The 27,621-nt window shown below is 34.2% G+C and overlaps 1 protein-coding gene across 1 annotated transcript; it reads right to left on the bottom strand.

Moving 5' to 3' along the window:
- Positions 1–9,913: 9,913 nt before the first annotated feature.
- LOC132176997 (putative protein phosphatase 2C 9) lies at positions 9,914–19,968 on the bottom strand. The gene is made up of 6 exons (XM_059589171.2): positions 19,678–19,968; positions 19,457–19,560; positions 17,508–17,744; positions 16,686–16,962; positions 10,486–10,640; positions 9,914–10,411 (listed from the first exon to the last, which is right to left on the bottom strand). Exons 2-6 carry the CDS (start codon positions 19,484–19,486, stop codon positions 10,271–10,273), a joined length of 840 nt encoding a protein of 279 aa, XP_059445154.1. The 5' UTR covers positions 19,487–19,560; positions 19,678–19,968; the 3' UTR covers positions 9,914–10,270.
- Between the last annotated feature and the right edge of the window lie 7,653 nt (positions 19,969–27,621).

The following is a 27,621-nucleotide window of genomic DNA, read 5'->3' as shown; positions in this document are numbered from 1 at the left end:
GTGACTAACACAAAGTTAAAAGGCTTCAATTTTTCTCAAAGTTTGGTGTACCTCAAAATTCATAGGAATTCACACAGATGAAAACACTAAAGGCTTAGATCAAGACATGCATTTTTTTATATATATTTTTTTTTTTACTTTTTTTTTTTTTTTTTTTTTTTGTGTAGGCTGTGCAATGTTCGGCTCCCTTAAGCTTTCTAATTGACCTATGTAACGAGTGTTGGGCCAGTGACTCCCAAACCAGATGGTTTTAGGGCACTAGATGTAAAACATCCCTAAGGCTTAATTACTCAAGTCAAAAAGGCTACGAAGCCAAACTAGCCATACAGTCAACCAAGTTGAATTTCTCATCTTTTTACGCGAACACTCAATGCTTAGTGAGGCATGAGGTCCGGTTACTCAATGAAAAGCTCAAACTGAAGATGACACTTTTTTTTTTTCTTTTTTTTTTCTATCTTCAAGCCAAGTTTTCATCAACACTTCATCCTACAAATCGCAAGGCACACCCTAATCAATCCAAATCTCATACCTCATAAACTTTATGCTAGTGTGCTTGTGATAATCAACTCAGACATGTGAAGTCTCTCTAATCCACCAAATGAGTCAAATGACTCAGATTTCTAATGACATGCAATGTTCAAAAAGTTAAACACACTAATGACATGCAAACCATAGTTATGATGTAACTCATGCCCAATCAACAACATAGCACAATTTTATTTATTTATTTTTATTTTTTTAACAAAACAAACAGATAAAAACAAACAAAAAGATAATGTGTTTTTCCACACCCCCAAACTTAAATGACACATTGTCCCCAATGTGGCAAGAGATACAATACCGTGGAATGCAAAAACTCGAGTGTGCAAAGGCCAGGGCGTCCCCCAAACTTAAACACCAAAACACCTGTCAAAATCTAACAGCAATATTTCCTCATAAAAACAAACATCAAAAGATTAATTGCTGTTAGAGACAAAAAAAAAAAAAAAAATGAAATGACAAGAAATGAAGTGACAAAAAAGGAAAAGAAATCAAAAATAAAGTGCATAAAATAAACAGGAAGAAAGAAGACCACACTTTCCCCAATCATTTGGGTGTCCGACCAATCCCTTCCACCCTTTCTTCTTAAGAATTTGATATCCCTCTAGAAGGACGTTTCGCCATCTTATGTAGCCAACTTGCTTGCTCCGAAGGATCTTCTTAGGACGATGGTTCCTAGTTTTGCTCGCTTGTTTGCAAAGATCCTTGAGAGTCTTGGCATAAAATGGCTCTTTGAGACATTGAATAAGTGGAGCTTGGGGTTCATGGAGTGTCTCAAGAGGGATTGTGACAAAGGAATGAGCTTCAGTACTCACTTCCTTGTCATTGGACAAACTTGGAGTTGGTGGGGGATCAATTTGCTCAACTTGCTCCTCTTTTTCTTTCTCCTCATGGTTACCCACAATGAAAGGCTCATCTGCTAATGAGGGTGAGTTAGGGAATAATATCTCAATGGTTTCCCCATTCTCAGTTCGCATCTTGGGAGTGGAGCCCAATAAAACATTAGCTTGCTCAAGTAACTTGTCAAGGTCTAGGTCACATCCAAATTGAGCAAAGCACTTTCCCAATGGGTCCTTCGGACTTGGCTCATCAACAGTCTCAACAATTTTCTCTCTCCCAATTGGGGTGGTGGTTTGGACATGCTCATGACAAGGATTGCTGGAATCATCCTCAACAATCATGTAGTGCCTTTCAGCCATCAATTGACTTTGAAGCTCTTCTTCCTCTATTCTGGTGAGTTCAGCAACTAAATGACCAAGCTATCCTTCCAAGTTTTCAATTGCTTGAGTGTTGGCCATGGCTGCATTCTTCACTTCATTTATGGCTCAGGAATTGACCATGGGGGCATTTTTAAGCTCTTGCAAGGTTTGGCCATTAGACTGTATGAACGCTTTGAGGGTGTTTTCCAATGATAAATCTTGTGGAGGATAATTGCAGGGTGAAGGGGTAGAGGATTGGTTTTCGAACTGCGGATATTCAGGATGGTGCAGTTCATCAAATTGGGGAGCATAATTTCCCGTAGCATTAGCTTGCCACGAGAAATTAGAATGGTTGTTCCAGTCTGGGGTGTAGCAATTGAAATTTGATTCAGACTCCGGACTGGAGAAGTTGGTGTTCATTTGCTCATGTGAAAAATTGGAAAATTGTCCCCAGGATGGACAATTACCTGAACTATGATAAGGGTTAGAGCAGTATGAACATGGTCCATGTGGGTGAAAATGGAGAGGATAGTTGGTAGGAGCGAGTGTCCTACAACTAAGAGTAGCATTAAAATTACCTAAAGGAAAATTCATGCTTATCCTCACTCTTCAAATAAAACACACTTCCACATGAAACATTAACCAATTTTTTTTTTTTAATAAATAAAATAAACAAAAATACCAAAAATTAAAAACAAAAAAACTCACAAAACGGACCAAACATAAGTTTGGCAAAATTCAAGTTGCTGGCCCGTTTTGGTGCAGTCTGCAAAGGTGCGCTAAGCGCAGGTGATGTGCGATCGAGCGTAGATGGGCACAGGGTGTGCGCACGCGCGCAATTGCGGAAGCGTTGATTGCCGGGACGCAGGATGCTTGCTGCGTTAGGCTCGAATGCGCTCGAGCACAAGTGATGTGCGATCGAGTGCTTTGGCAGGGACTAATTCCTCCGACAAAACTGGGACAGAAACAAAAAAACACAACTTTTTCTCTTTTTTTTTTTTTTTTTAGTAACTGTAAATAGAAGCAAATAAAGATAAAATAAAAAGAAAAATAAAAAGAAACAAATTGTAAAAAGAAACTAACTAGTAGAAAAATAAAATCAATTTAAACAAAAATCAATTTTCAAAAAAACAGACAATTTCCCGGCAACGGCGCCAAAATTTGATGTACAAATTTAATTGTACTCACAAGCACACGAGTCGTGTGCAATATAGCGTGTGTGCAAGTGCGAGGTCGATCCACAGGGAATTGTGTTTGTGAAATTTAATTTCCATCTAAATCAATTATATCTTAACCTAGTTCCGAATGATTTTGATTTTGAAAATAAATAAACATAAACTAAATAAAATAAAAATAATCAAAAGATAAACGACTAAGGTTTTAGAATTCACCTCACCAAATCAAAGCATACATTCTCATGTTTTCATTCATGCATCCGACAAACAATTAAACCCTATATATGTTCTATTGTTTTTTATAAACCAATTGAATCATTCGATGAATCCATCCGTTAAAAGAATCACAACGAATATTTAATTGAGATCAAATCATCCACTGTATCCGTAGATCACAATGGATATTAGTCTCAATCCAATCATTCGATGTACCCCCAGACGAAACACAACGAATATCCAACATTTTCACGATTTATAAACAACAATCATTCACAATTTTGTCACATAATTGAATTGAAACGAACATATATTACATTAAACGACGGATTTGTATGAACAAAACATAAAAATATAAAACTAATCAATGGCGAGGCTTCATCTTCAACCTTGGTTGAAGATTTAGCCTCTCATGACAAAAGAAATCATAAAAAAAACTAAATTACTTCATTAAAATTAAAAACGTACAAAAGAATTCGAGCTCCAAGCTACAAAAACCCAAAAAACACGAAAAACAACCAAGAACGGCGCCCCCGACACGTCTCCGTCTGTTTACAATGGAAAAGAATGATATTTATACGCTAATTTTAGTGTTTTAACGCTGCCAAGTCAGCCGAGTGCGCTCGATCGCACTCGTGCAACATGTATGTTGCTGCGCAGGGCGCAAGTGTGCTCTATCGCACTAAACATGCGCTCGAGTGCACTTCCATTCAGAATTTGCCTACTCTTGTGAATATGAATTTGTAGATCTTTGAATTAGCTTTCCAATTACACCAAGATCACCTCAATCCAAGCTATACAACTCAAGATATGGCCTTTTTAGTGGGACTCGTCGAGTACGAATCATCGCTCGATCCCAATTTGCTACCAATGCTCCATGAAGTGTCTTAAGCCCCAGAATGAGTTGCAACTATCACCTTAAAGCCGCATTTCTCTCTTAACAACCTGCAAATCACTAAAACACGAAAACTAACTAAAAACATCATAAATTAACACAGCTAAGAGCTTAACAAACATAAGTTAAGGGCCCCAAATATACAATATTTGGCACTTATCATGAGTAAAACCCTACAATTTTCTAGGTTTACTAGTTTGTCAAGGAGTTCTAAATCCTATAAATAGACCTTTTAGCCTCTAGGAATAAGTATGGAGAAAGAGGCACAAGTTCTAGAAAGGAACTGAAGGCTAGATCAAGAGGAATTTGGGTTTTTCTTCTCTTCCACATTTTATCTTTATTATGTAGTTTATATTTTCTTTAGGGCTAGATTGAAACCCTAGTCATGTCTTTTTAAGATTGCAATATTGGCGCCTTTGCTACAATTATATTTTGGTATATTTAACTTGATTAATACTTGTTATCTTGTATTCCTCATATGTGTTTGCCTGATCAACATATGCATGTGGTATGGACTAGTTAGTTAAATCAATTTGGATAACCGAGTCTTGGGTTTAATAAAAGTAACAAAAGATATCCAGCTGGTTTGGTTTCAACAAGGAATCGGGGTGCACATGCCCTAGGCGGTTTGAATTCGATTTTCGCAGATTTGATCTTAAAGAACAACTTAGTAGACACCATGCTAAATCAAAAAAAAGAATTAGAGTAGATACTCATGCCTAATTTGTGCTAGGAAATCAGCTTTAGGAGTAGACACACATACCCTTAGGTTAGAAAAACATTAGATATACTACATACCCTTAGGTTAGAAAAACATTAGATATACTAGTATAATTGGTGCATTGGCTTATTATTATCTTAATTAGTCTGATTAGTGGTAGATATCAAAACCCTAATCCTTTTTAATTTTGGTTTATCTTTTATTTTATTTCTTTTTATTAAATTCAATCGTGACAATTGAATTTTATATGTGTAATTAAATAGGAATTTATTTCTAAACATAATTTACCAATCCTCGTGGGAATGATCTCGTATTTGTCTGCTATATTATCGTTTGATCTTGTGCACTTACGAGTAAAACATACTAAGTATTTGCCTATTAATTTAGGTGGGTATTTGGCACAACATCCAACATATCTAGATTGAGAAAGAACCTTCCCCGGAGCTGCTTGGCACTTGTTTTTGAGCTTGTTGTCCTCCGAAAATGTTGTCGTGCAATGCCATGATTTTCTCTTTGTCAAACTGTTGAGAGCCGTTGGTAAAACGTTCTTCATGCCTGCTCCCGGTGATAATATACAACCCATCATTGTGGCATTACCACTTTTGACTCTTTTCACGAACATGTATTTCTTCATAATTGACTTTGTGGATATTAACTACTTTGATTTAAGCTTATTTTATATTATGATCAATAGTATGAAAATCTAACGTTTAATCAATTATGTGAAATAACTCTAAAGTAGCCTAATGTTGTGTTTGCATATATATATATATATATATATATATATATATATATATATATATATATATATATATGTTAGAGAGGTAAAAATAAGAAGAATATCTTTATACTCAATTCTTTATTGGTGTTTTTGGAATTGAAAACAATTCATAAATAAAAAATTGTATAATTTCAAATTAGCTTTCCAACACAGGCAAGTTTGTCTTCATCTGATTTTGAAATCAAAAGTTATGATAATTTACACTACCTAGGTCAATGTTGGACAACATGAATAATCTTGAATTCTCATATCTTGAATCTACGTTTTCACCTACTTAACTCTAAACTTAAAACTTACAATCAAATATGTTTTGACACTGAATTTGCCAACACTAAAAACTAGCAAGTATGTAAAAAGGATGAGGAATATCACTTACCTCTTAGTTGAAAGTAAGCCGAACGGCTTCTAAAAACTTGAACATGCTTAGCCTTAAACACTTTATAGTCTAGACATACTCTAAGAGCACTAATTATCATTCCATTCCGTTCCCTAAATGTAAGGAAAAATCCTAAAAAATCACATGCAACAGACTTGCATAGTGTTCCCTAAATCAAGGGAACCAATATAGGTGCACTTTTGCTTCCCTTAAGATTATTTTAATATAAAAATGCTCTCTCTTTCCTCTATATTTCTTATTTGAAAGAATATGGAAATGGTTTTATCTTTCCTCTCTCTTTCCCCTACCATTTATTTGAAATAATATTTAAATGGTATAAGAAAATGATAAGAGAAACTATTGTGAAGTTTATTTGAATAAAGAAGTAAAAAGTAGATTGGTTCCGTAAATTTGAGAAAAATTTAAGGGATACTACTACTAATCTGAGTATAGCACTCAATAAAGTAAATAAGAGGTTTATTACTAGTGGGATTAAATAAGTAAACAAGTGGAATTAATAAAATGAAAGAACACTTAGAAATAACTCTATAAACATTCGATTTTATGCCTTAGGTTCGAACTAGGAGGTTTTCAGTTTGAACGGGAGTTTGCAATGAGCTCCGTTCTAATCTCCGTTCCAAACTAGTTCAAATGGAGAGCTCCAGTGGTGTTCTAGAACCATTCGTTTCGATTCTATTCTAAACTCAATCCGAACGGGAGTTTTCAAAATGCTCTATTCTAAATTTTGTTCCAAGTCGGGTTCAAACGGAGGAGGGTGTTTTCAAGCTAAGCCGAGAGGTCTATTGAACAGAACAGAACTATCTTTGTGTGTCTGGTTCAAACAAGCATTTTGCCAATTCGAACAGGACTTTGATGTGATGACTGGTTCGGAATGAGCATTTATCAGTTCGAACAAAAAGTTAGGAGTAGCGCTATCAAATTGAGTCATTATTGAGGATGGAGATGTAAATAAACCTTAAATAAATCAGTATGTTCGACAACCCGCTTGACACTTGTTTGGTTTAGCTTGACTCAAACTCGACCTCGACACAGTAAAAACCTACTCGTTACTGTAAAAACCCGCTCAATTAGTAAAGGATACATACTCGGCTTGATCAAGAAACTCGCTACAAGCTCATGAGCTCAGCTCATTTAAAGCTCAACCGGATTGCTTGCTCAGCTCACTAGCCCGACTAATTAGCTCATATATATAGTCAAATTTGTATAAAGGTTGTTCAAAAAATTTAGGTTTAAACTCTACTTGGATTATACATTAAAGAATTTAGTAGTCTAACTCGAGCTCGAATAGTATTCTCAACAAGCTAGAGTTTGAGCTTGAGCTCGCCCAAGCTTCCAATGAGCCGAGCTTGAACATTTCATATCCCAACTTGAATAAGCATCCTCATAAACGAACAAATCTTGAAATCTTAAAGCTCAACTCCACTCAACCTAATTATAGCCCTAATTGAGGAGATCACTCCGAAGATAACCGGAGCTTATTTGAGTTTCAGTACAATTATTATTTACATTAAGATCCTCCACAATCTCGATTATTTCACCATAAATTTTATATGCTTAAAAATAGAAACATATGTACTCAATAATGAATCACTTTATATATAAAAAAATATATAATGACTCACTTTTAATACATTTGCTATGTAGCGTCAAGATTGAACAAATGACAACTTCTTGTTAATGAATTAATTTATTACAAATATTCGATTATATAAAATGAAAATTAAAACATATAACATATACGATGATCAAAAATTGATAATAATAATTAGTCTTGAGAAGAAGAAAAAAAAGTAACAATCAAATCAAATAAAAATATCTTAATAAATGACTAATTTGATTAAAAAATAAAGAAGAATAAATTGTTATATAAAACAATTTATCAATTGAAGGAGGATTATCAAGTGATCTTTTCTTCTAGTGGGATAGGTCCTTATTGCCGTCTTTCGGTCCATATTTTAGTGACTAACCTTGTAAGTAGGTGGACTACCACGTAAGTTTATAAAAATTTGGGGTAATTATCTGTTTGCCCCATGAACTACCACTCGATTACCATATACCCCTATCAATTACCAACTTTACATTACGACCCCATCAAACTACCATTTCGTTACCGAAACCCCCTCTTCCATCAATCAAGGTCGTTAAGTCGGACGATCAACCCATCATATGCACGTAAAGTTGGTAGTTAATGGGGGTATATAGTAATCAAGTGGTAATTCATGGCGGGAAAGGATAATTACCCAAAAAAAAAAATGCATATGCATTCAAGGCATGTGACGCGCACGTTATGGGTTAACTGTCCGACTTAACTACTTTGACTAACGGAAATGGGGTTTTGGTAATTAAAGGGTAATTTGATGGGAGTTGGTAGTTGATGCAGGTATATGATTATCGAGTGGTAGTTCATGGAAGGAAATGATAATTATCCCTAAAAATTTATAGTAAAAGTTATAATACCCATAGCAATACCTATTTTCATGTACTACCACTTGAGTTATAAAATATTGTAGTACAAATTGTAAAACCCTAGCATTTCCAAAGTCCCAAAACTGAAACTAAACGTGTTTCATAATATAAACTAGAATGTCCTCATAGGAAATGTGTATGAATTTTGAAAAAAAAGTAATAATAAAAATCCAAAATAAAATAAAATAAAAGGGGAAAAAAAAAAAAAAAAAAAAGATCTGATTTGTATTGCAATACCATATAATATATATTATTTGGTTAATCAGCTTCACAAATTAATAAAATTGAAATGTAGCAAAAAAACTACATATGGCATTTTTTTTTTCTTCTAGTTGAATACAAAAAAAAGGGTTACAAGAGATAATCATTTTCACTCTCAATTCGAAAGGAAGAGAAAGTGGAAAATCCTACAATTGAAAAAAGAGTGGGCTTCCTAACAATAGACCCAAAATAAAATAAAAGAGTGCAAAAATGCATTAAAAAAATGTAGGAAATAGGTCAAAAAATTGATCCGATTCTCTCAAGAGTTAGCACAAAGCGGTTACAAGAGCAAATAGGTCATAGATTAAGGCGAACCTATCTAAACCTTCACATAAAAACCCACCGAAAGGAGGCTAAGAGGTAAATGCACTGTCAAAGTCCGAATCAGGTACCGAAGAAGAACAAGGAACTAACACAAAGAATGGATCAAAAGTCTCCACAACTGATCTAACCAAAAAAACTAAATGGAGACAAGAACCTAAAAAAATAAATAAATAAATACAAAAGAAATACATGAACACAACAAAACCAAAAAACAACAGCAGTGGCCAAGGCACAGGAGACGAGGCACACTAGCTGGCACATGGGACACATGCGTTGGCGAGTGAAATCCATGGGCTGGCACGTTGTGGTCGAATCGAAGCATGGAGGGCAACATTGGGAAGACAGGGAGCATGGTGGATAGGCAAGTGGTAGGACAAAACTGGCTGAAGAGAGTAATCTAACTTTAAAAAATTAAGATTTAGAAACCCAATCAATTCCGAGGAGATAACAAGCGGCACAACACGATAGAGGGTTGGCGGAGGCAAAGTGATGAAGGCTAAGCGCTAGGTATGGAGAAGGCTGAAGCTTCTGGTCTGTTCGAAAATGGCAAAAACAAAGCAAATAACACTAGTGGGAGAGAGAATGAAGAAAGAAAGGTAGAAAAAGGGGAGGAGGAGAGGAAAAAAATCCATTCCTCCTCCCCTAAAAGCCCTCACAAGTAGAGAGAAGTAGAGCCTCTCTCCCAAAAAAAAAGAGAGAGATGCCGTTTATAATTTTTGTGAATTGTTTGCTTGCTTCAACTATATATGGTAATTGATAAGCACACAGTGAGGACCACCAATTTTAAGGGTGATATCCCCAATTCCTAAAACAATCTCTAAGCACATAAGAAACAGCTTGTGGTCTAAACTTGTTATAATCACAAGTTTGCCCATCACTTTAAACATTTACTAAGCATACCCTAGAGGGGAGTTATTCCTGGTAGGGGCATTTCAAAAGGTTATAATACATTCTTTGTTCATTGTAAAAATTGCATACATCCCATGCAGTTGTTGTTCTGTATATAAATTTATGGCAGCCTCCACGCTGCTTTTTAAGTTACAATGCAAATTACAAAGAAAAATAATGGTACTAATCTACACATCAAAGAAATGAAATATCAAATCACACAACCCTAAACACAAGAAATTTATACAGAGGAAAAGGGATAAATAACCACCTATTTTAAAGCAATTCCGAACTTATGTGGGATTTCATGAGATTTCCGCACTGGTGTTGGCCTATAGAGCTGCATCCATCTTGAAAATCCTCGATGTACAAATTCTGGAATCTACAGAGTAATTTTTAATTATATTTTACGCCTTGAAACGGACTACGATGCAGGAGATGTCATCCTTACTCTCCCTCTTCAATGCCTCGGCAGCTAGTAGCTTGGCTGCCTTCTGTGGGTCCTTCGTCTTTTTTGCAATATCAACTGCCTCTTGATTAGCCACGACCTGGATTGGTAGAAATCAAACAAAAAAGATAAGCATCAGCATCACCATGTCTTGGAGAGAGAGAGATGGATCACCTTCCATAAACCATCACTTGCAAGTATGAGAAAATCAGTCTCCGGGTCGATATCAGCATGTTGTATATCGGGATCAGATCGTAAATGTGATTTGAGGTTCTTGTCTCCAAAAGCTCGAGAAACTGCTAGCTGGCCGTTCACTCTTGCAACATCTCCTAATATAATAAGCAACATGGAGAGAAATTGTTTGACATTCAGATTGAACACATGGGTAACAAATATTATACTTTACACAGGGCAACTGATTAGAAGTATAAGACAAGTTAGGAGAGAAAAATAACTTTCAATAAATATACCAAAACCTTTCAATAGAATAACGAGAGAAACCTAATGTAATAAAACATAAACCATTTGCTGCCATCAGCGTTTTATGAATGCTGCCTTCAGTATATCATATAATTCGGATCTTTCTATTCTACTCTCCCGTAAGAAATTACTTGTCTTCACGATCATCTGACTGACCTTACTTTAAGATTATAAAATTATTCCAAAGGTTAGGTACTCTAATGCGCAACATTTTGCTTCATCAAGCAACAACGACAATCTTTCTCCATCTGATAGTTGGTCATGTTCAACCCCATTGGTTCAAAAGTGTCAACTGGGACGTGGACTACATGACTTGCGAAACTTACACCACAATATATCTGGTGTGCAGACCAAATGGATGCTCTTTTCACACGGTACATCCTACCAAAATTGACTAATTATTTTTTATAGGTAAAGATAATTTATTTATCAAATATCAGAGAGAATAACCTAGGTACACATTTTGTTTTTGGTAAGTACCTAGGTACACATGCTGCATAGTAAAGCATTCTCTTGAAATAACATCCAAGAATAAAATGAATCCAAAAATTCGGTGTAGTTGATGGACTATTTCTATCTAACCCATCTCACACCAAATACCACAAAAATGAAAGGCCTTAACTTGATAGCAACTAGTAAAGGAAGTAACAAATGATCCACAGTCTCACCATTTCTCTCAAACATACAACACCAGTCCACATTCCATTTTATAAGATTATCAACTGCAAGTATTTTCCCCCACTTAGGATTCCAAACAGAGCTGTTAAATTTAGAAAGCTCCGTTAACTATGGCAATGCTAGTGCGTCCTCCAGGAGAAGGAAGGGCAGGATTATTGTGTCATAGTCTTTTGTGAAGGGATGAGGGTGTTTGGTTAGTGGGCTTTGTCTTGGTGTGTTTGTTTGAGGGTTTTGGGGTGGTTGTTTGGTTTTTCTGGGTGGGTGTGCTGGGGTTTTCTTTGGGCTCGTTTTCGCTTTGGGCCCCTTTGTATACTTCGTGTGTAATTAGGGGCGCCTCTCGCTTTTCTCCTTCTTTAATAAAACTTCTTATTACTTATAAAAAAAAAAAAAAAGGATTCCAAACAAAGAAAGCTAACTTTGAACATGGCTTCCTATGCCAAATAGCCTCCCAAGGTAAATGTGAACTAGCTATCCCTTTCAAGCCCTCATAGTGCCAGCAAACATTAAAAATACAATTTGTATGCCACTTCATCCACATTTTAGTATCCGTTCAACCACATATCCTAACTGCATAAAGCAATTCAAAGATAGAGTGATTCACACTCCCAACCTTGAACTGCTCTCACACAAATAGGATTCCAATGCACTGTACCAACTGTTGCTTCCACATATGCATTCTCAGCAGCATCTTTATTAGTAGCAATCAGCAAAAAAGTTCAGGAAAGAAAGATTTTTAACAGCTCGCAGCATACCAAAAATCATGCCAAAAGTAATTCCCCTAACATCATGAATCTGAAACTCAACAAATCTAGAAAAACTCTCAACCAATTCTAAACCCTTCCATGCTCCCACTCCATGTGTGCTTTCTAGCATACTGCCATTCCCCAACAAAGGGTGATTGAAAGTACACAGTTCTCTAATACACAGGCCTCAAACCCATATAGGTGAGCAAGAAATCCTCCAATCAACTAAATTGAACCTATTCTCCTCCACCATACCTCCCCAAAGAACTCCCACTGCACCTTTTCGAATCTGTTGACTACACCTCACTGGCAGAGAAAAAAAAAAGATAACTAGGCAAGTTAAAGAGAGTACTTCAGATGAGTATAATTCTTCCTCCCTCAAAAAGATATAACTTCTTCCGCCACCCTAGTTTTCTCTCAGTCCTCTCAATAATTTGACTCAAAACAGATTGACTTAAAGGAAGAATCCAAACGCAAACCCTAATAAATTCATAGGTAAAGAGCTCACCTTTCAACCCAAGATAACAGCCAGCTCTTTTATTATTTAATTTTCAAAATAATTAAATATAGACTTTAGAAATTAGTAAAATCAAGTAGTATCTTTACTTGTTATTATGTTTAGGACGATATTTGCTTTAAATTTGATTCTCTTTTTTCCCCTTATGGTAGGAAAGGACGGAGTGAGGATTATCTTGCAACTCAGGTGAGTTTGAATCACTCCATATAAGCTAGAAACCAAGGGACTTGCCCTCCAAATTATGATCTAAAGATGGGACATCCAGAAACATTATACAAAGCAAAATAGAATGTCCCTTTATACTTAAACAACTATTACATGCAAGGCAAACATAATTGAAGATATATAATTGAAACATAATACATATTGGGGCATTCGAAAATTACCTTTACAAAATTATTTTGACACTTGACAAGAATAGGTTCACATATGACGGTGCATTCTTGACATGGAAGCTAGATGTTGGACTTTGTAATTTTGTTGACACTCTGACCCAGCAGACATAACAACCAAAGGATAGAAAATTTGTGGTTGCACATATACAGCCCATTGTTTCATTATAATTTCAAATATTGTTAATGTTTATGAATTGAAAAATGCAATTAATCTTTGTACTCTTTAAGTTAATATGACCTAACAATTACTGTACTTTATAACTGATAATGAAATGTGTTTGAGACCTAATGTCTGAAAGAAATATGCACATTTCGTAACTCATAAGTCTCTAGTATTAAAAACACTATTGCATATCTTATTACTTTTTGTACAATATACTAAAAACTCAAGTTCATCTTCCTATGTTACTCAATATGATACAACATGGAAAATAACAATTGACATCAGTACACATCAAATGCAGATTGGATGATTATGAGCATGAGATACTTAAAATTATCTGAAAATTGATCAACAGTTCTAGATCTTTGACGCAATCCACAAAAGTCTACAAGATAAATGAAAACTTTTGTAGCAAGAATAAGCTAAACAGAGGCCATAGAAAGCACATAAATTAGGAAAATGATGGAACAAAATACCAAGGGAAGAAAGAAGAATGCACCAAAATGCAGGTGGTGCACCAAATGCTGTCTATAAAACATAGTACTAGGCTTAGAACATACTATATTTTATAATGTTTGAATTCCAAAGTTTCGTAGTTCAACACTATGATTGCTATGACACCATTGCAAGACTACCGTGTCAAACACTTTATTAGAAGGCATAAAGGGGAGCAACCCAAGTACAGAGGGGCTAACAAGGAGGACTCACAATTAGGAAAAAGAGGAAGAACTAACGTTAAAAGAATGTCCACCAATATTTCATATCCCCTTGGAGACTGTTAAAAAGAGTTAACAGTTCATTGACGTTAAAATTATTTTTTCTTTTATAAGTATCGAAATATCATTAAAAGCCCAAGAGCAACCCAGATACACAAGAAGTACACAAGCATTTACCTTAAAATTATGCAGATTGATGATAATGTCATGCAATTTTTCAAGAGAAGCTTACCATAATGCAGAACTGCTTTACTATATGCAGTTCTGCATGCAAACAAATGTTAAAACATAATGTATTCGAAAAACACCTGCATAGCCATGTCCCTAAGGTGACCCTGTCATTTGAGGGCAGTGTAACTGAAATGTTTCAAAGGACAAGAAACAAAAGTTCAACATAAAATCCCTAATGCTCAAAATAAGAATCTATTATATGCTATATTGGAGGTAAGACGCACCTTCAATAAGTACGATTGTACTAACAGTCCAAGTGTTACCACCGTTTTGAGTGGACACGCCCAGAAACCTTATTTCGAAGTGACTTAATAATGATGGATTATCCCGAGACAACAGAGTTATTTAAAGAATCCATGTACATGTCTTTGTTCCAACCACCGCATAAGCCCCATACTCAAAATCTCAAGCAGATGAATAAAAGTCTTGAGAAAGTCAACGTAAATATTCCATTCCAGAAATAGAAAGTTCGAAACAATTGGTAAGTTTTTTTGGAGACTGGATGGTGTATTAACCACATGACAATGACCATCACTTCTTGAACACTCACTGTACACAAATGCGATGCACAAGTGGTAATGATTAATTTGGTGTGTGTGCCTATATGTGCATGTGACAAGTGTCTGTTGCAAAGTGACCACCTTGTATATGATTCCTTTTCTTATACAAATGAAGTATGATTTTAAAGAAGATCTATGGTTAGATTTTATGAAAACACTATATAAATGGGATAGTTAAACTAGAATAAGTAAGTTATTCATCAAAAAAAAAAAAAAAAACTGGAATAAGTAAATCATGCCATTGCTTTAGAAGTCAAACTAATATTATATGGAACCGTGGATGTGCGTGGAGAGAGACAGAAAGAGTCACATCCTCATCATGTCTTTCATTCTTTATGAGGATTTACATTTCAGCACATCTATATTGCATTATCATGTCCTCTTTCAATCGCAGAAGCAGTCATTGTTATTTTAAGAATTACCCCAGCTGGACAAAGATAGGAGGTCTTCTAATCCTATCAAAAAGATGGGGGGAAGTCTGAGAAATGCCAATGCTATAATTGCTCTCTGATTAAGTTCAATAAAGTTTCACCTAATTAAGAAAACTTCTTAAAGAAGTGAATATACACATTATGAAGAAGCTAATCTCTGGGGTTCCTAACTTACACTACCTCATCTTGATTTCTTCCCATTCCAAACTTTTGTATGCCACCAAAATGAACCTCTCAAACTTCATGGGAGGGCACCCATGAAACACATAATTGCATAAAGCATGATCACGAAGAGGCAAAAGCAAGGGAAAGTGAAGCACAGACACATAGAGATTCAAATGGTGCAGAACACGTAGCATACCTGCTAGGCACAATATAATTTTAAGGAATCAGATCTAAACATTTCGATCATGATCAAACAAGATGCATAATCATCCCAATTTTTTCAAAGTCTCAACTAATGCCATCAATTCTTTCTCAGGTTCATCTTTTCAGAGCTAATTTATATGCAACTTTAACAATCTTCACATAGATAGGACAGGCACCTTACTCTATAAGGATCTATAAGTCCTCCACTCTTCCAATCTTATTCGACTATGTGGTTCTTACCATCACTTTTCAAAGCAACTCGTCCACTTCAAATTAATTTGTACAATCTGTGTGATATTCAAGTAATTGACAAATAAACATGTAACCCCCGGTCCCACATTGGAAAGATGAGTAGTAGCCTACATAAAGTTGGTAGTTTATAAAGATAATCATTAGTATTAAGTCTCATATTGCCTAGTTACTAGGTGAAATTGAGTTTTATAAAGAATTCTAAGAAAGCTCCAAATTGACTAGTCATTTTAGGGTGATAGTGCAAATGTGATTAGCGTTTTTCCCTGGATCATTATTAATGGTATCAAAGCCACCTAGTAACACTAGACTATCTGGTACTAGAGCACAGCATAAAGTGGCATTGACGACATTAGGAATTTAAGAGGGGGAATTTGTAACACCCAAGTCCCATATTGGGAAGATGATGAGTAATTCACGTAGAATTGGTAATTTATAAAGATAGTCATGAATGCTAAGTCCCACATTGCCTAGCTACGATGTAAAACTGGATTTTATAAAAAATTTTAGGGAAGCTCCAAATTGACTAATATTTTTGTGGTGATAGCGCAGATGTTGTTAGCGCTTTTCTCTTAGCCGTCACAAAACAGGATCAAGAACACTTGGCCATACAAAAAATTGTAGAGCCATAAGTTCGATCCAAGGAAATAACAGGATGTAGGTGAGACCACTTGCAGAAATATAATACACAACACCATACACGCGATGATGCACTCGTAAACGTCCCCCCACCACCATACACGCGATGATGCACTTGCGCGCCGCCCCCCCCCCCCCCCCCCCAACAAAAAGAAAAAACACATGCACACATAGGCCATAGGCCTAGGGACATGTAAAAGAACCTGGCATGTTTGAGACAAAGCCCCCTCTATTCTCGATGCTGCCCCGCTCAGTGTTGGGCTCATGATCGGTGGTCATCTGTATTGCCTGCCCCCTTTTGGAAAGAACTCCACGTGAATCTCCAACATTTGCTATCCATAACTTCCGACCATTTAATAGAATTGCAGTGACTGCAGTGGATCCACCTCGCCCCAAGTCAGGACTGTGTGAGAGAATAGCCTGGTCTGTTCTCTCATAGGCTTTAGAAATGGACCTGCTGGGATCAATCCAAAACTCCTCCTATAGTTTATCATAAAACAAAATGTCAGTACCTTTCTCAAATCAGCATTTGTAAAAGGGCACTTAGATCTCACTAGAATATTCAATCCATCTTTTACCATAATATTGGTGCGAAATTGATCTTCTTCTTTTTTTTATAAGTAATAACTAATCTTATTAAAAAGTGTAAGGCGCCCCTAAGCATACAAGAAGTACACAAAAAAGACACCAAAACATGAAGACCATATTGATCTTCTTAAATCCATTTCTAATATTTCTCTTCTTTTTCTAAAAGGATAGGTAAAGGATAATAAATTTATTATCTTTATGGAACAATCATAATTACGGTGATTGCTCTGATATAATCAATTTTTTAATTGATAAGTTAAACATGCACTCAATGGGTTTTGAACCCACAACCTCATCCTCCACCCTAATCTCTGTGAGGAGGAATTGCCGAGCTAATCACTTTTAATGCAACAAAAGAATCAAAAAGGTATTTTCCCCTTGAGCCCTAAAGGAAAGGATCGAAACAAATAATGCCACAATTTAGATCTAATACTCACATCCTTTAAGATATTAGGAAACAGATGCTTTTGTAGATAGGCTGGTACGCTATCTCCCAAATGCCCATCATATATAGCAAAAAGTCCAAGCTCATGTCCTTGGTCGTGAACAAACTTTGCAACATGGTAATCCTCCATGGGATGATTTGCTTTCCCTTTAACTAGGCTAAAGCCATACTTGACAGGGCCCTGATGGCTCTTGCCCTTGCCAGAGCTACATGAAGAACGTCCTCCAACCTAAAGACAAGGAAAAGGCATCCAAATAACTCTTGCATAGTTCATACAGGAAAGAAGATTGGAACAAAATATGAATTTCAATAACAAGACATATATAACTATGCAGAAGTAAAATGATTTACTTAATGAAATGGACTCTGAGTTTAACCCAATAATACATAATACATCTGAAAATTTCAAGCTTTGTGGGGATTCACCACATTTTCAGCATGATAAAACTGGTAAAGCCATGGGCTTGCAACCAGATGATTTACCCCATTCTCAATACCAGCATCAGTTTTTATCAAAATCTCCTAATCAAACAATCAAAAGTTGACCTTCAACCAAGGGATAAAATATGAATTTCAAAAACAAGATATATACATCTAAGCAGAAGTAAAAACTTTTATTTCACGAAATGGCTCTAAAGCTAATTACCCAATAGTATATGATTTATCTAAAAAATTCATGTTTAGCAGGGATTTGCCACATTTTTGGTGGGATCCTTGTAAAGCCATGAGCAGGCAAAACAGATGATGTCCCATTCTCAGTATCAGCATCACTATTCTACCAAATTCTACCCATTAAGTACATAAAAGATGATCTTCAAACCAAGATAAAAGCTGCAATTGTGTCAATGAAAAAAAAGATAATAGATAAATAGGAAAGCATTCGAGCCCACCTTTTCTGGCAGCTTATCATTGTGGTTGCAACATTAATGAGACATGTCATGAAACACTAGCATTGCATGAGAACCATAAGGCTATGTTCCCAATTTTACTTAATGTAAAAAGTGACATCTCCAATCCAAAGAGGAAGCCACTTCCACAATTTTGAAGGAAACATAATATACCTAACAATTTCTGAATGTTTATCTGGTGCAAGAAACACTACTGGTGTTATTCCCACCATTTACAGGACCTCGCAATTCCAAGAGCATCAAAAGTTTTCCACAAAACTGTGAGGAAATGGGAATTTTTATTTTTTGACAAAAGTATCAAATGAAAAACGGCTTTCTTATTTAGAATGTGCATAAATGAAAGATGATACGGTAAAAGTGCCTTTGAGATTATGCTTCTGACACTGTTTTCAAATACTTGCCTAAATATGGCATTTTACCTGAAATGTCAATAGGTTTTTGGCATTATCATTTCCTATATTTGCTTACTTGGCTAACAAAAGTACAAGTGAAAACAAAGAAAATGCTAAAAATCCGTTTACCTAATATATCGTTTACCTAATATATATAACATCTTTAAGCACCTTTCTTCTCTTTCCCTCATATTTTTCTTGCAAAACAAATAGAGAATGGCGAGGGGGTACCAAGATGTTGAAAAATTTGGTCATCCTTATTCTGAAACTTCGTAAATATTCAAAATTTCCAAAAACACATCTCAGTAACCCGAATAAACTAAAGAAAAGCATAAATCTTCCTTTTCCTGTTACTTACAAAGCAGACTTTTCCATTAAATTTAAGGTCTACATACAATCACCAAGTCTATAACAAGATAGATCAAGGGCCTTTTCCGAGCCTACAAAATTCCCAGCACGGAAAATACACGTATACATATAAGCATATGTGTAAGTATTATAGACATAAATAATAATAATAATAATAATAATAATAATAATAATAATAATAAATTATAAATTATAAATTAAAATTATAAATTAAAAAAATAAAATAAAAAAAAATAAAAAAAGGTAAATAGAGGAGGAGGAGATATCCTTACCTGAGAATTGAAGCAACAGAAATTATCCATATAATTCAGCCCTACCTCACCTCCTTTCTCTCCCAGTCAACATCTACCTCTTCTGCCAATTTCCAACACACCACCTGCAAAATCAAAAACAAAATTCCGATCATCCAAACAACAACAACCCACCATAAAAAATCCCCTTAAATAGTCCAAGAAACCATAATCAAACAAAATCACCAAATTGGTATCTGTACCGATCCAACAAGCGCACAATTTTGCAGCAAAACGAGACAACAAACCACGCAGGACTAGAATTCTGAATTCCCAAGTCGTTTTCCAGAGAGATAACAACACAGGAGCCTCTTAGAACAGGAATATTGGTAGAGAATGATATAAATATGTATATCGATGCCTAACGAAGAAAGAATCGCTGGAGTAACCGTGTATCGTTTTGCTGGGGGGACGAGTCCTCAAGAATGGCTGCCAAAAGGTATGTGTAGAGCTTGCCCTTATTGACTTTTTGCAGTTTTTGTTCGAGTGTTTCTTTGGTTTTATTGCTGACGCTATATGTTTGTTTGTTTTGATTATTACAGCTGTTTTCGAGGTTTCATATGCATAACCATTATTACTCTTTACGTTCATTTTATATTATATTTATCATCTCATTTTATATTATATTTGTCATATTATATTAATTAATGTGATATATTTTAATTAATTTTTTTTAACACCAATTAATATAGCGTATTTTAAATAATTTACAATTGATAAGAGATTTTTTGAGGAGCATGTAAGCCTAACAATTCTTGAGCATTTAGAACCCGTGATAGCAGAAGCTTTAGCAGTTTTTCATGCAACTAAATTTAGTAGGAACTTGAGGCTACAAAGATTTTTATGGAAGGAGATGTCCTTGAATGCAATGAGGTTCACAAGACGGACGAAATTTGAGTCGTTTTGGACAGGTAGTGGCACATATACGTGTAGTACTTGATTGAGTAATTTTAGGTGATCTACTTGTGTCCTACATGTATCCTATTAAAAATGATGTGGCTATTAAAATCATCATTTGATCAAAATTCAATAATGATCAATCACAAATCTAATGATGATTTTAATAGCTAAATCATTCTTTATAAAATACAAATAAGCCACCTAAAAACTTGATTTGATGCATAGATAATAGATTGGTCATATTAATAAAGAAGCTAATGATGCAGCACATTGTTTAATTGGACAAGCGGTTAAAAATGCCAAAGATGAGATTGAGATGGAAGATATTTCTCATTGTCTTTGTGATATTGTTGCTTAGAGCAACATGCTCCTTTTCGTGTTTGTGAATTATTGTTTATTTGTTTTATCCTTTTAAAAAAATAAATAAATAAAGAGGAGGAATCCTTTCCAAAAAAAAAAATTTAAAAATTAAAATAACACACCAATTTAGTCACTTAAAACTTCATCTTTAAAATTAATAATATTTATTTTATAGTCGGTCTTTTAAATTTATATATCTAATAATAAATGTTGAAATTAAAAGGAAAATCCTAGAAGCCGTCTCTTAACCCTTCTCCTTAGGAAACATATTTGGAGAGGAGGAGGGAGCAGATATGCTCTCTCCTCTTCCCCTTTTACTCTCCGCACCTACCCTCCCCTTCCCTTTTTTTTTTTTTTTTTTTTTATGTTTGTAGGTGTTTTCCAACCAAATCAGCAACTTCGAATCTAGATAGTTCGGTGTGAGGGGTTACCTCTCATGGCTTTAACTGTATTTGTACATGAGTTAGGGAGAGATTGAAGTTGTAACATCTCACCCCAATGACACACAATATTGTCCGCTTTTGGCTCCCCTCGAACCAGACTTCCCAGGAGGTCACCTATCCTGGTACTACTCCAGCGGAAGCACGCTTAACTGCAGAGTTCTGATGGGATCATGACCATCACAGCTTTAAAACGCATTGTTGTCATTAAGGGAGTAGTATACATTTAAGCACATCCTCATCTCCATACCCAGGCGATGTGGGACGTCACAAAAGTTATGGATAGTACTTGATTGTACGAATTTTTGTTTGCATCTATGATTTTGTAGCCTCATAATATGTAGCTATAGCTTTATACTTTGTGTTGTAAGAGTTTTTTCTCTATTCTATAAGAGTTTTATGCTAGTGATCTTTAACAAAATTATATATCTAATAATATATATAACATTAATATTAATAAATTTAAATAATATAGCACCATTAAATACACAAACCATTGAAATGAGCTAGAGAAAATTTTTTCCTTTAAAACAAATTGCATCAGCCAGTACAAAATAATAAATATAATAAATGAGTGCCAACAATCATAGACGAATAATACATACATTTGAGTTATTGAAGAATGGGGTTCTCTTTGATTTGGTAACCGTGTGGGTGTGGGTGTGGGTGTGGGGACCACTCCTTTAAAGTCAGCCAATAATTATTCAAACTCGGAGACCAAAATTTATTAATATTTTCATGGATCAGGATCTCTCACACACCAAACGTATTTTTTTAGTCCTTTTTTTATCCCCAAATCACCTGCTTACCCAATTGCGTTACGCACTTCAAAACAGTTGCCAAACTATTTTAATTAACACTTTGTACCTTTTGTTGTTAAGGGATAACTCAATCGGTTGTGAAGTACGTCTCATAAAGCAGAAGTCACTAGTTCAAATCTCCCTCATTTTTCCCTTGTGTGGACATGTAAAAAAAAAAAAAAAAACACTTTGTACCTTTTTTCAAAACGACAAATACTTTTCAAATAATAAGGGAAAAAATGTAAAATTAGTCATTGTGGTTTACCTTATTTACAATTAATTTCATGTGGTATCAAAATAAACTCAAAGGTCCCTGAGGTATGCCAAAAATATAAGTTAGTCTCTACAATCAAATTTCGTCTACTAATTTAACAAATTTCCTTAGTATGACACTGACTTAAATATGACAAGTATCACAATTATATTGGCTCTAATGTTTTACGTTATTAGAATCTGTTAAGTCAGTGAACAAAATTTGACTGTAGGGACTAAATTATTTTTTTGACATACCTCGGGACCTTTGAGTTCATTTTGATACCACAAAGAGTTAATTGCAAATCAGGTAAACCACATGGACTAAATTTACATTTTTCCTAATAATAAATATATAAAAAAAAAAAATTGAGGGCCCATGCCCCTCAAACTATTACTAAATTGACAATCTCTTCTTAAACTTTCAATTGCAATAATATTCTTTTAAACTATTCAAAAAATTAACAATGTCCCGCCAAAAGACAACAAAAAGACAAAAGTGACCCTAAACTTTTTTTAATAAGACAAAAGTACTCTAATAAATTTGAAAAAATAAAATTATAACAAGAAAAAATCTTTAAGAAAAATAATTTTTTTTAAAAAAAAAAAATTTACACCCTAAATTTTTTATTTTTTATTTTATTAAAGTTATTTTCATCATTAGGGGATATTGTCAATTTTTGATAGTTTGAAGGGGAGTATGTGAACTTTTCTCAAAAAATTAAAACCTTTTTCACACTTTTAAATAAAATATTTTGAAAGCACCTGCTTATTTTTTCAAGCATGGAGGTTAACTTATTATTCATAAAAAGAATTAAAATAAATACCCAGTGGCCGTGCAGTCATTTCCAATTTTTTTTCCTTATTTTTTTTAAAGATTCAAATGTAGGTATTTGTGTAAATTTTGTTAAATCTTGACCGACGCCTAAATCTTTATAATATTTTAAAAAATATATATAGTATTTTGAAAATTTTGACACTGTTCCCTTAAGATTTAAGGAAAAATCTTATCAGAATGGTGAAATTGAAAAAAAAAATTAAAAGATGGCTACAAAAATTTGAGAGTTTTTTTTTTTTTTTTTTTTTTTTATGAAGTTCAGAGAGTAATAACAAATGGGATGAAAATTTAGTGAAAGTTTTCCTAATTTTTTTTTTTTTTTTTTATGAAGTTCAGAGAGTAATAACAAATGGGATGAAAATTTAGTGAAAGTTTTCCTAATTTTTTTTTTAAAAAAAATTACTTAGTTAACAACACTTTTAAAAATTTTTTCCAAACTAATTTATTTTCTTTTCTTACCTGAACTCCTGAACTCCACCTACAACTATTAAATGTGGCCCTACTAAATTTTTTTTCTTTTTTTTTTTAATTTTCACATTTTTTAAAACACAAAACTCAAAATACTTATAAAAAACGTTAATAAAACACATAACACTTTTTGTGATATTTACATAATCTTCTGTAGTTGCTGTTTATAACAAAAAAAAAATGATGGAATTTAAAACAATAATTTTTTTTTTTTTTTTCTCTCTATCTGTCTCGCTGTAAAGCATTACTAAAGTCAACCAGTCTTTCGTTGAAATTTGAAGAATTCAATGCCGTGAAAGAATATTGGACGAGTGAAGTGGGGAGAAGAATATTAATTTTTATATATATGGATAAGTACATTTTGCTTTTGACCAAGAGGGGTGCTGTTACCATTCTACTGAGCGAAATACGCGTTTGGCAAAGAGGGATGATAGGCACTCAATTTACTAGTCTAATTTAAATTTAAATTTTATCTTTTTTTTTTTTTAATTTAAAAAATAAATAAATAGCAAATACAAAAGTGTGCGAAGGAATAATATCTATTTTTGATCTTTTTTTTATTTGGTATTTTTTAAAATATAATTTTTTTAAAAAAATTACAGTTTTATGAAGAAAAATATCATTTTGTATTTTTAAAAAATACCAAAAAAAAAAAAAAGGAAGGACCAAAAATAGATATTATTGCTTCAGACATTTTTTTCATTTGCTATTTAGTTTTTTTTTTTAAATAAAAAAATAAGGCAAAAATTAGACCTAAGTTGGGCAAATAAGTTGGGACTCTATCATTTTCCTTTGACATATGATTTTCTTCTCTTCAAACTTTTATTTTCATTTTCTTTTTAAGAAAAATTTTACAAAATTCTCTTCAACTTTCACACGTTTCAAAAGTATTTTCGAAGTTTAAAAAGGGTCAATTAAGGTATCAAACTTTCAATTTATTTTAATTACCCTATTCTGTTAAATCTTGTCAAAATTTCAAAATACCCATTTTTTTATAAATAAAAAAAATATTTGCAATATTTTTGTAACATTTTTGCAATTTTTTTATAAAAAAAGAAACATACGTATTTTTGGAAATTTTGACCAAATCTAAAATCCTAACTGAAATGAGTAATTGAAAGACATTAAAAATTCAATACCGTTAATTGAGAATTTTTAAACTTTGATAGGTAGTGTCAAAACGAGTAGAAGTTCAAAAAGAGTTTGTAAAATTTTCTCTTTTTTTTTAAAAAAAAGTAAACACATTTTCAAAACTACATTTTATTTTTATTCTCAAAAATCAACATATTTATATCACATTAATTACGTATTATTATTACTCAAAAAAAAATTAAAACAAAAAAACTCACTATAGAACCATTTGCCAAACGAAGCTTTGTTTATTGTTTGTGTTAGATTGCAAGTAATCATTACTTTCATCATGTTTCTTAAAGTTGACGGATTGAAGGAGGAATTGATGGATATTATGACAAACGTGTGAAGTTTTAATTTTATCCTTATTGGTAATCATTTAAATCAGAATATTAATATTTATATTCTCAATCATTCTTTGTTATTTGCCTTCTAACAAACAACATGAGAGGTGGATTTCCCTCACTTTTATCCTGCTTCTCCTCTCCTCCGCTATCCATCCCTCCCACTCTCCATCCATCTTACCAAACATAATAGTAATTCAATCTTAAGTCTTATCCTTAATCCTTTTTTTATATATGTAAATGCATATGCCACTTTGACAAGTAATCATTCATTTGAACATGTCTCTTCTTATCATTGCTTGACTGTTTACACCACATGAAAAGTCATGATTTTAATTTATGGGTAAATGAGATTCATTCTTTTCCTAAAGGAGAGTTTTTGGCTTCAAATCTATATATAATGGTGATAGTGTAAAGGGATATTCACGCCATAATTGTTGAGAATAAAGTTGTATATTGAATCAGACTGTATAATGTACAGAAGGAGCTTGTATATAGGCTAATAATACAAGCCTAGTAGAATAAGAAAAGGTAAACCTAGCAGACTTAGAATACCAAATAAAGTAAATAATCATAACATAATATTATTAACAGCCCCCCACAAGCTCAAGGTGGAGTGCGAGAGACCAACTTAAGGTTGGACACAAGATTACGAAAACGCCCTGAAGAATGTGACTTTGTAAAGATGTCTGCGAGCTGATCACGGGACGTGACAAAATGAAGCTGTAGTGAGCCCTGAAGAAGATGATGACGAACAAAATGACAATCAATCTCAATATGTTTTGTTCGTTCATGAAAAACATCATTATGAGCAATCTGAATAGCACTCTTGTTGTCACAGTATACAGGAGTAGCAGAAGAGAGAGAGACATCCATATCCTGTAACAGCCATCGCAACCAAAGAAGCTCAGCAGTAGTATCAGCTAGAGCACGATATTCTGCCTCGGTACTAGATCGAGCAACAACAGTATGTTTCTTACTTCGCTAAGAGATAAGCAAGGTGCCAAGTAGGAAACAGTAACCAGTGGTAGAGCGACGATCTGTTGGATCACCCGCCCAATCAGCATCAGTATAAGCATGCAGCTGTAGAGGTGACTGAGAGGAGAAATAAAGCCCATGAAATAATGTCCCCTTCAGGTATCGAAGAATGCGGAGGACAGCTGAGAAATGAGTGGATTTTTAACGGCACCCCCAATATAGAATAGCTGGCTCCGCCACTGGAGAGACAAAACCTCCAGAGGGGATGGTAAAAATAAATTGGGATGCAATCATCGATGGTCATAATAAGAAAATGGGGGTGAGAGTGATCATTAGAGATGCAGAGGGGTTTGTCCGGGCCTCAATGTGTACCTCAGTGCTTTACATAATAGACCCAACGGTAGCGGAAGCCGTGGCTACTTGGAAGGCAATTACCCTTGTATGTGAGTTGGGTTCCAAAGGGTATTCTTTGAGGGAGATGCACTGAAAATTGTTCAAGCTCTGTGTAATGGGAGAAAGAGCTAGAGTCAATATGGTCAATTGCTTGAGGATGCCCAGGCTAAATTAAACAGTCTCCAACTGTGGAAGATCGCTCACATTCGGAGGGCAGCGAATGAAGCAGCTCTTCGGTTGGCCAAAACAGTGGTTCACCAGTCTTTAGTTCACATGTGGTTAGAGGAGAGTCCCATGTTCATTCATAGTATTGTTCTTGTAGAGCAAGTGAAATGCTTGGGAAGTTTTAATGAATATTTGATGAACCACTTTCAAAAAAAAAGAAAAAAAAAGTTGTATTTATGTATTTACTTATCTAGATTTGGACCCCCAATATATATGTATATAAAAAATAAAAATAAAAATAAAAATAAAAATAAAAATAAGAAATTAGTTCCGCCCTTGCATACACACAGACAATATTCACAAGAAAGATTTTTTTGGCATAAAACCCCAATAGGAATACATTTAGCCTACCTTGTAATAATTTTAAAATTTTATGATGGATATTAAAGCAATTGGGAAAAAAAAAAATTAAGATTTACTTTGTGTAGGTTGAATATGTAATCATGTCTAAACTATTAATGGAGGTGTAATATGGCATGATAATAGCAAAATCATGTCTTTGCAATTATCTTCTACATTTAAAAACCATTAGATCTTTCAATTCAGGGAAAACTTTACTTAAATTTCCTAAATTTTCATCACATTTGCAATGTCTCCTCAAAGTTTAATTTCTCTCAATTTAGTGTGTCCATTTTTCAATTGTTTGTAATCTCACCTATTTGTTAACTTTTATGTTAATGTTGGGTCATGAATCAGCTTCTAAAGCCCAACGGGTCCCAAGCCCAATCTCAGCAAGACAACACACCCGACAAGGCCTCGGACAGCTTAACCCGAGGAGGTTTCGAAAACTGAGGAAGTCTCAGACAAGAGTCTGAGACAACTCCTCGGTAGGTGTCGGTCGCCGAACCCGAGACTCAAGTCCCTCGGGAGAAGAATAGTCAAGAGCCGAGGGTAGACCAGTCATTTCACAACTAAGGATATGCACGTATTCAATCTAAAACAAGTGATTATTATCTCACATTAAAAAATTAAAAAAAAAAAAAAAAAAAAAAAGGATAGGTAGTTTTCAACATAGATA

The sequence above is a fragment of the Corylus avellana genome, chromosome 4 (assembly GCF_965113065.1).
Source record: "Corylus avellana chromosome 4, dhCorAvel1.hap1.2, whole genome shotgun sequence".
NCBI classification, from domain to species: domain Eukaryota; kingdom Viridiplantae; phylum Streptophyta; class Magnoliopsida; order Fagales; family Betulaceae; genus Corylus; species Corylus avellana.
This window is presented reverse-complemented; position numbering and strand designations above follow the sequence as displayed.

Bases quoted from the DNA above. Each gene is read 5' to 3' on its own strand.
- LOC132176997 (XM_059589171.2), bottom strand. From the start codon at position 19,486: ATGGATAATTTCTGTTGCTTCAATTCTCAG. The intron at 17,745-19,456 runs GTAAGGATATCT...CCTTGTCTTTAG, and splicing joins TCTGTTGCTTCAATTCTCAG to GTTGGAGGACGTTCTTCATG. The intron at 10,641-16,685 runs GTTCTTTTACAT...TTATTATATTAG, and splicing joins CTTTGTCTCAAACATGCCAG to GAGATGTTGCAAGAGTGAAC.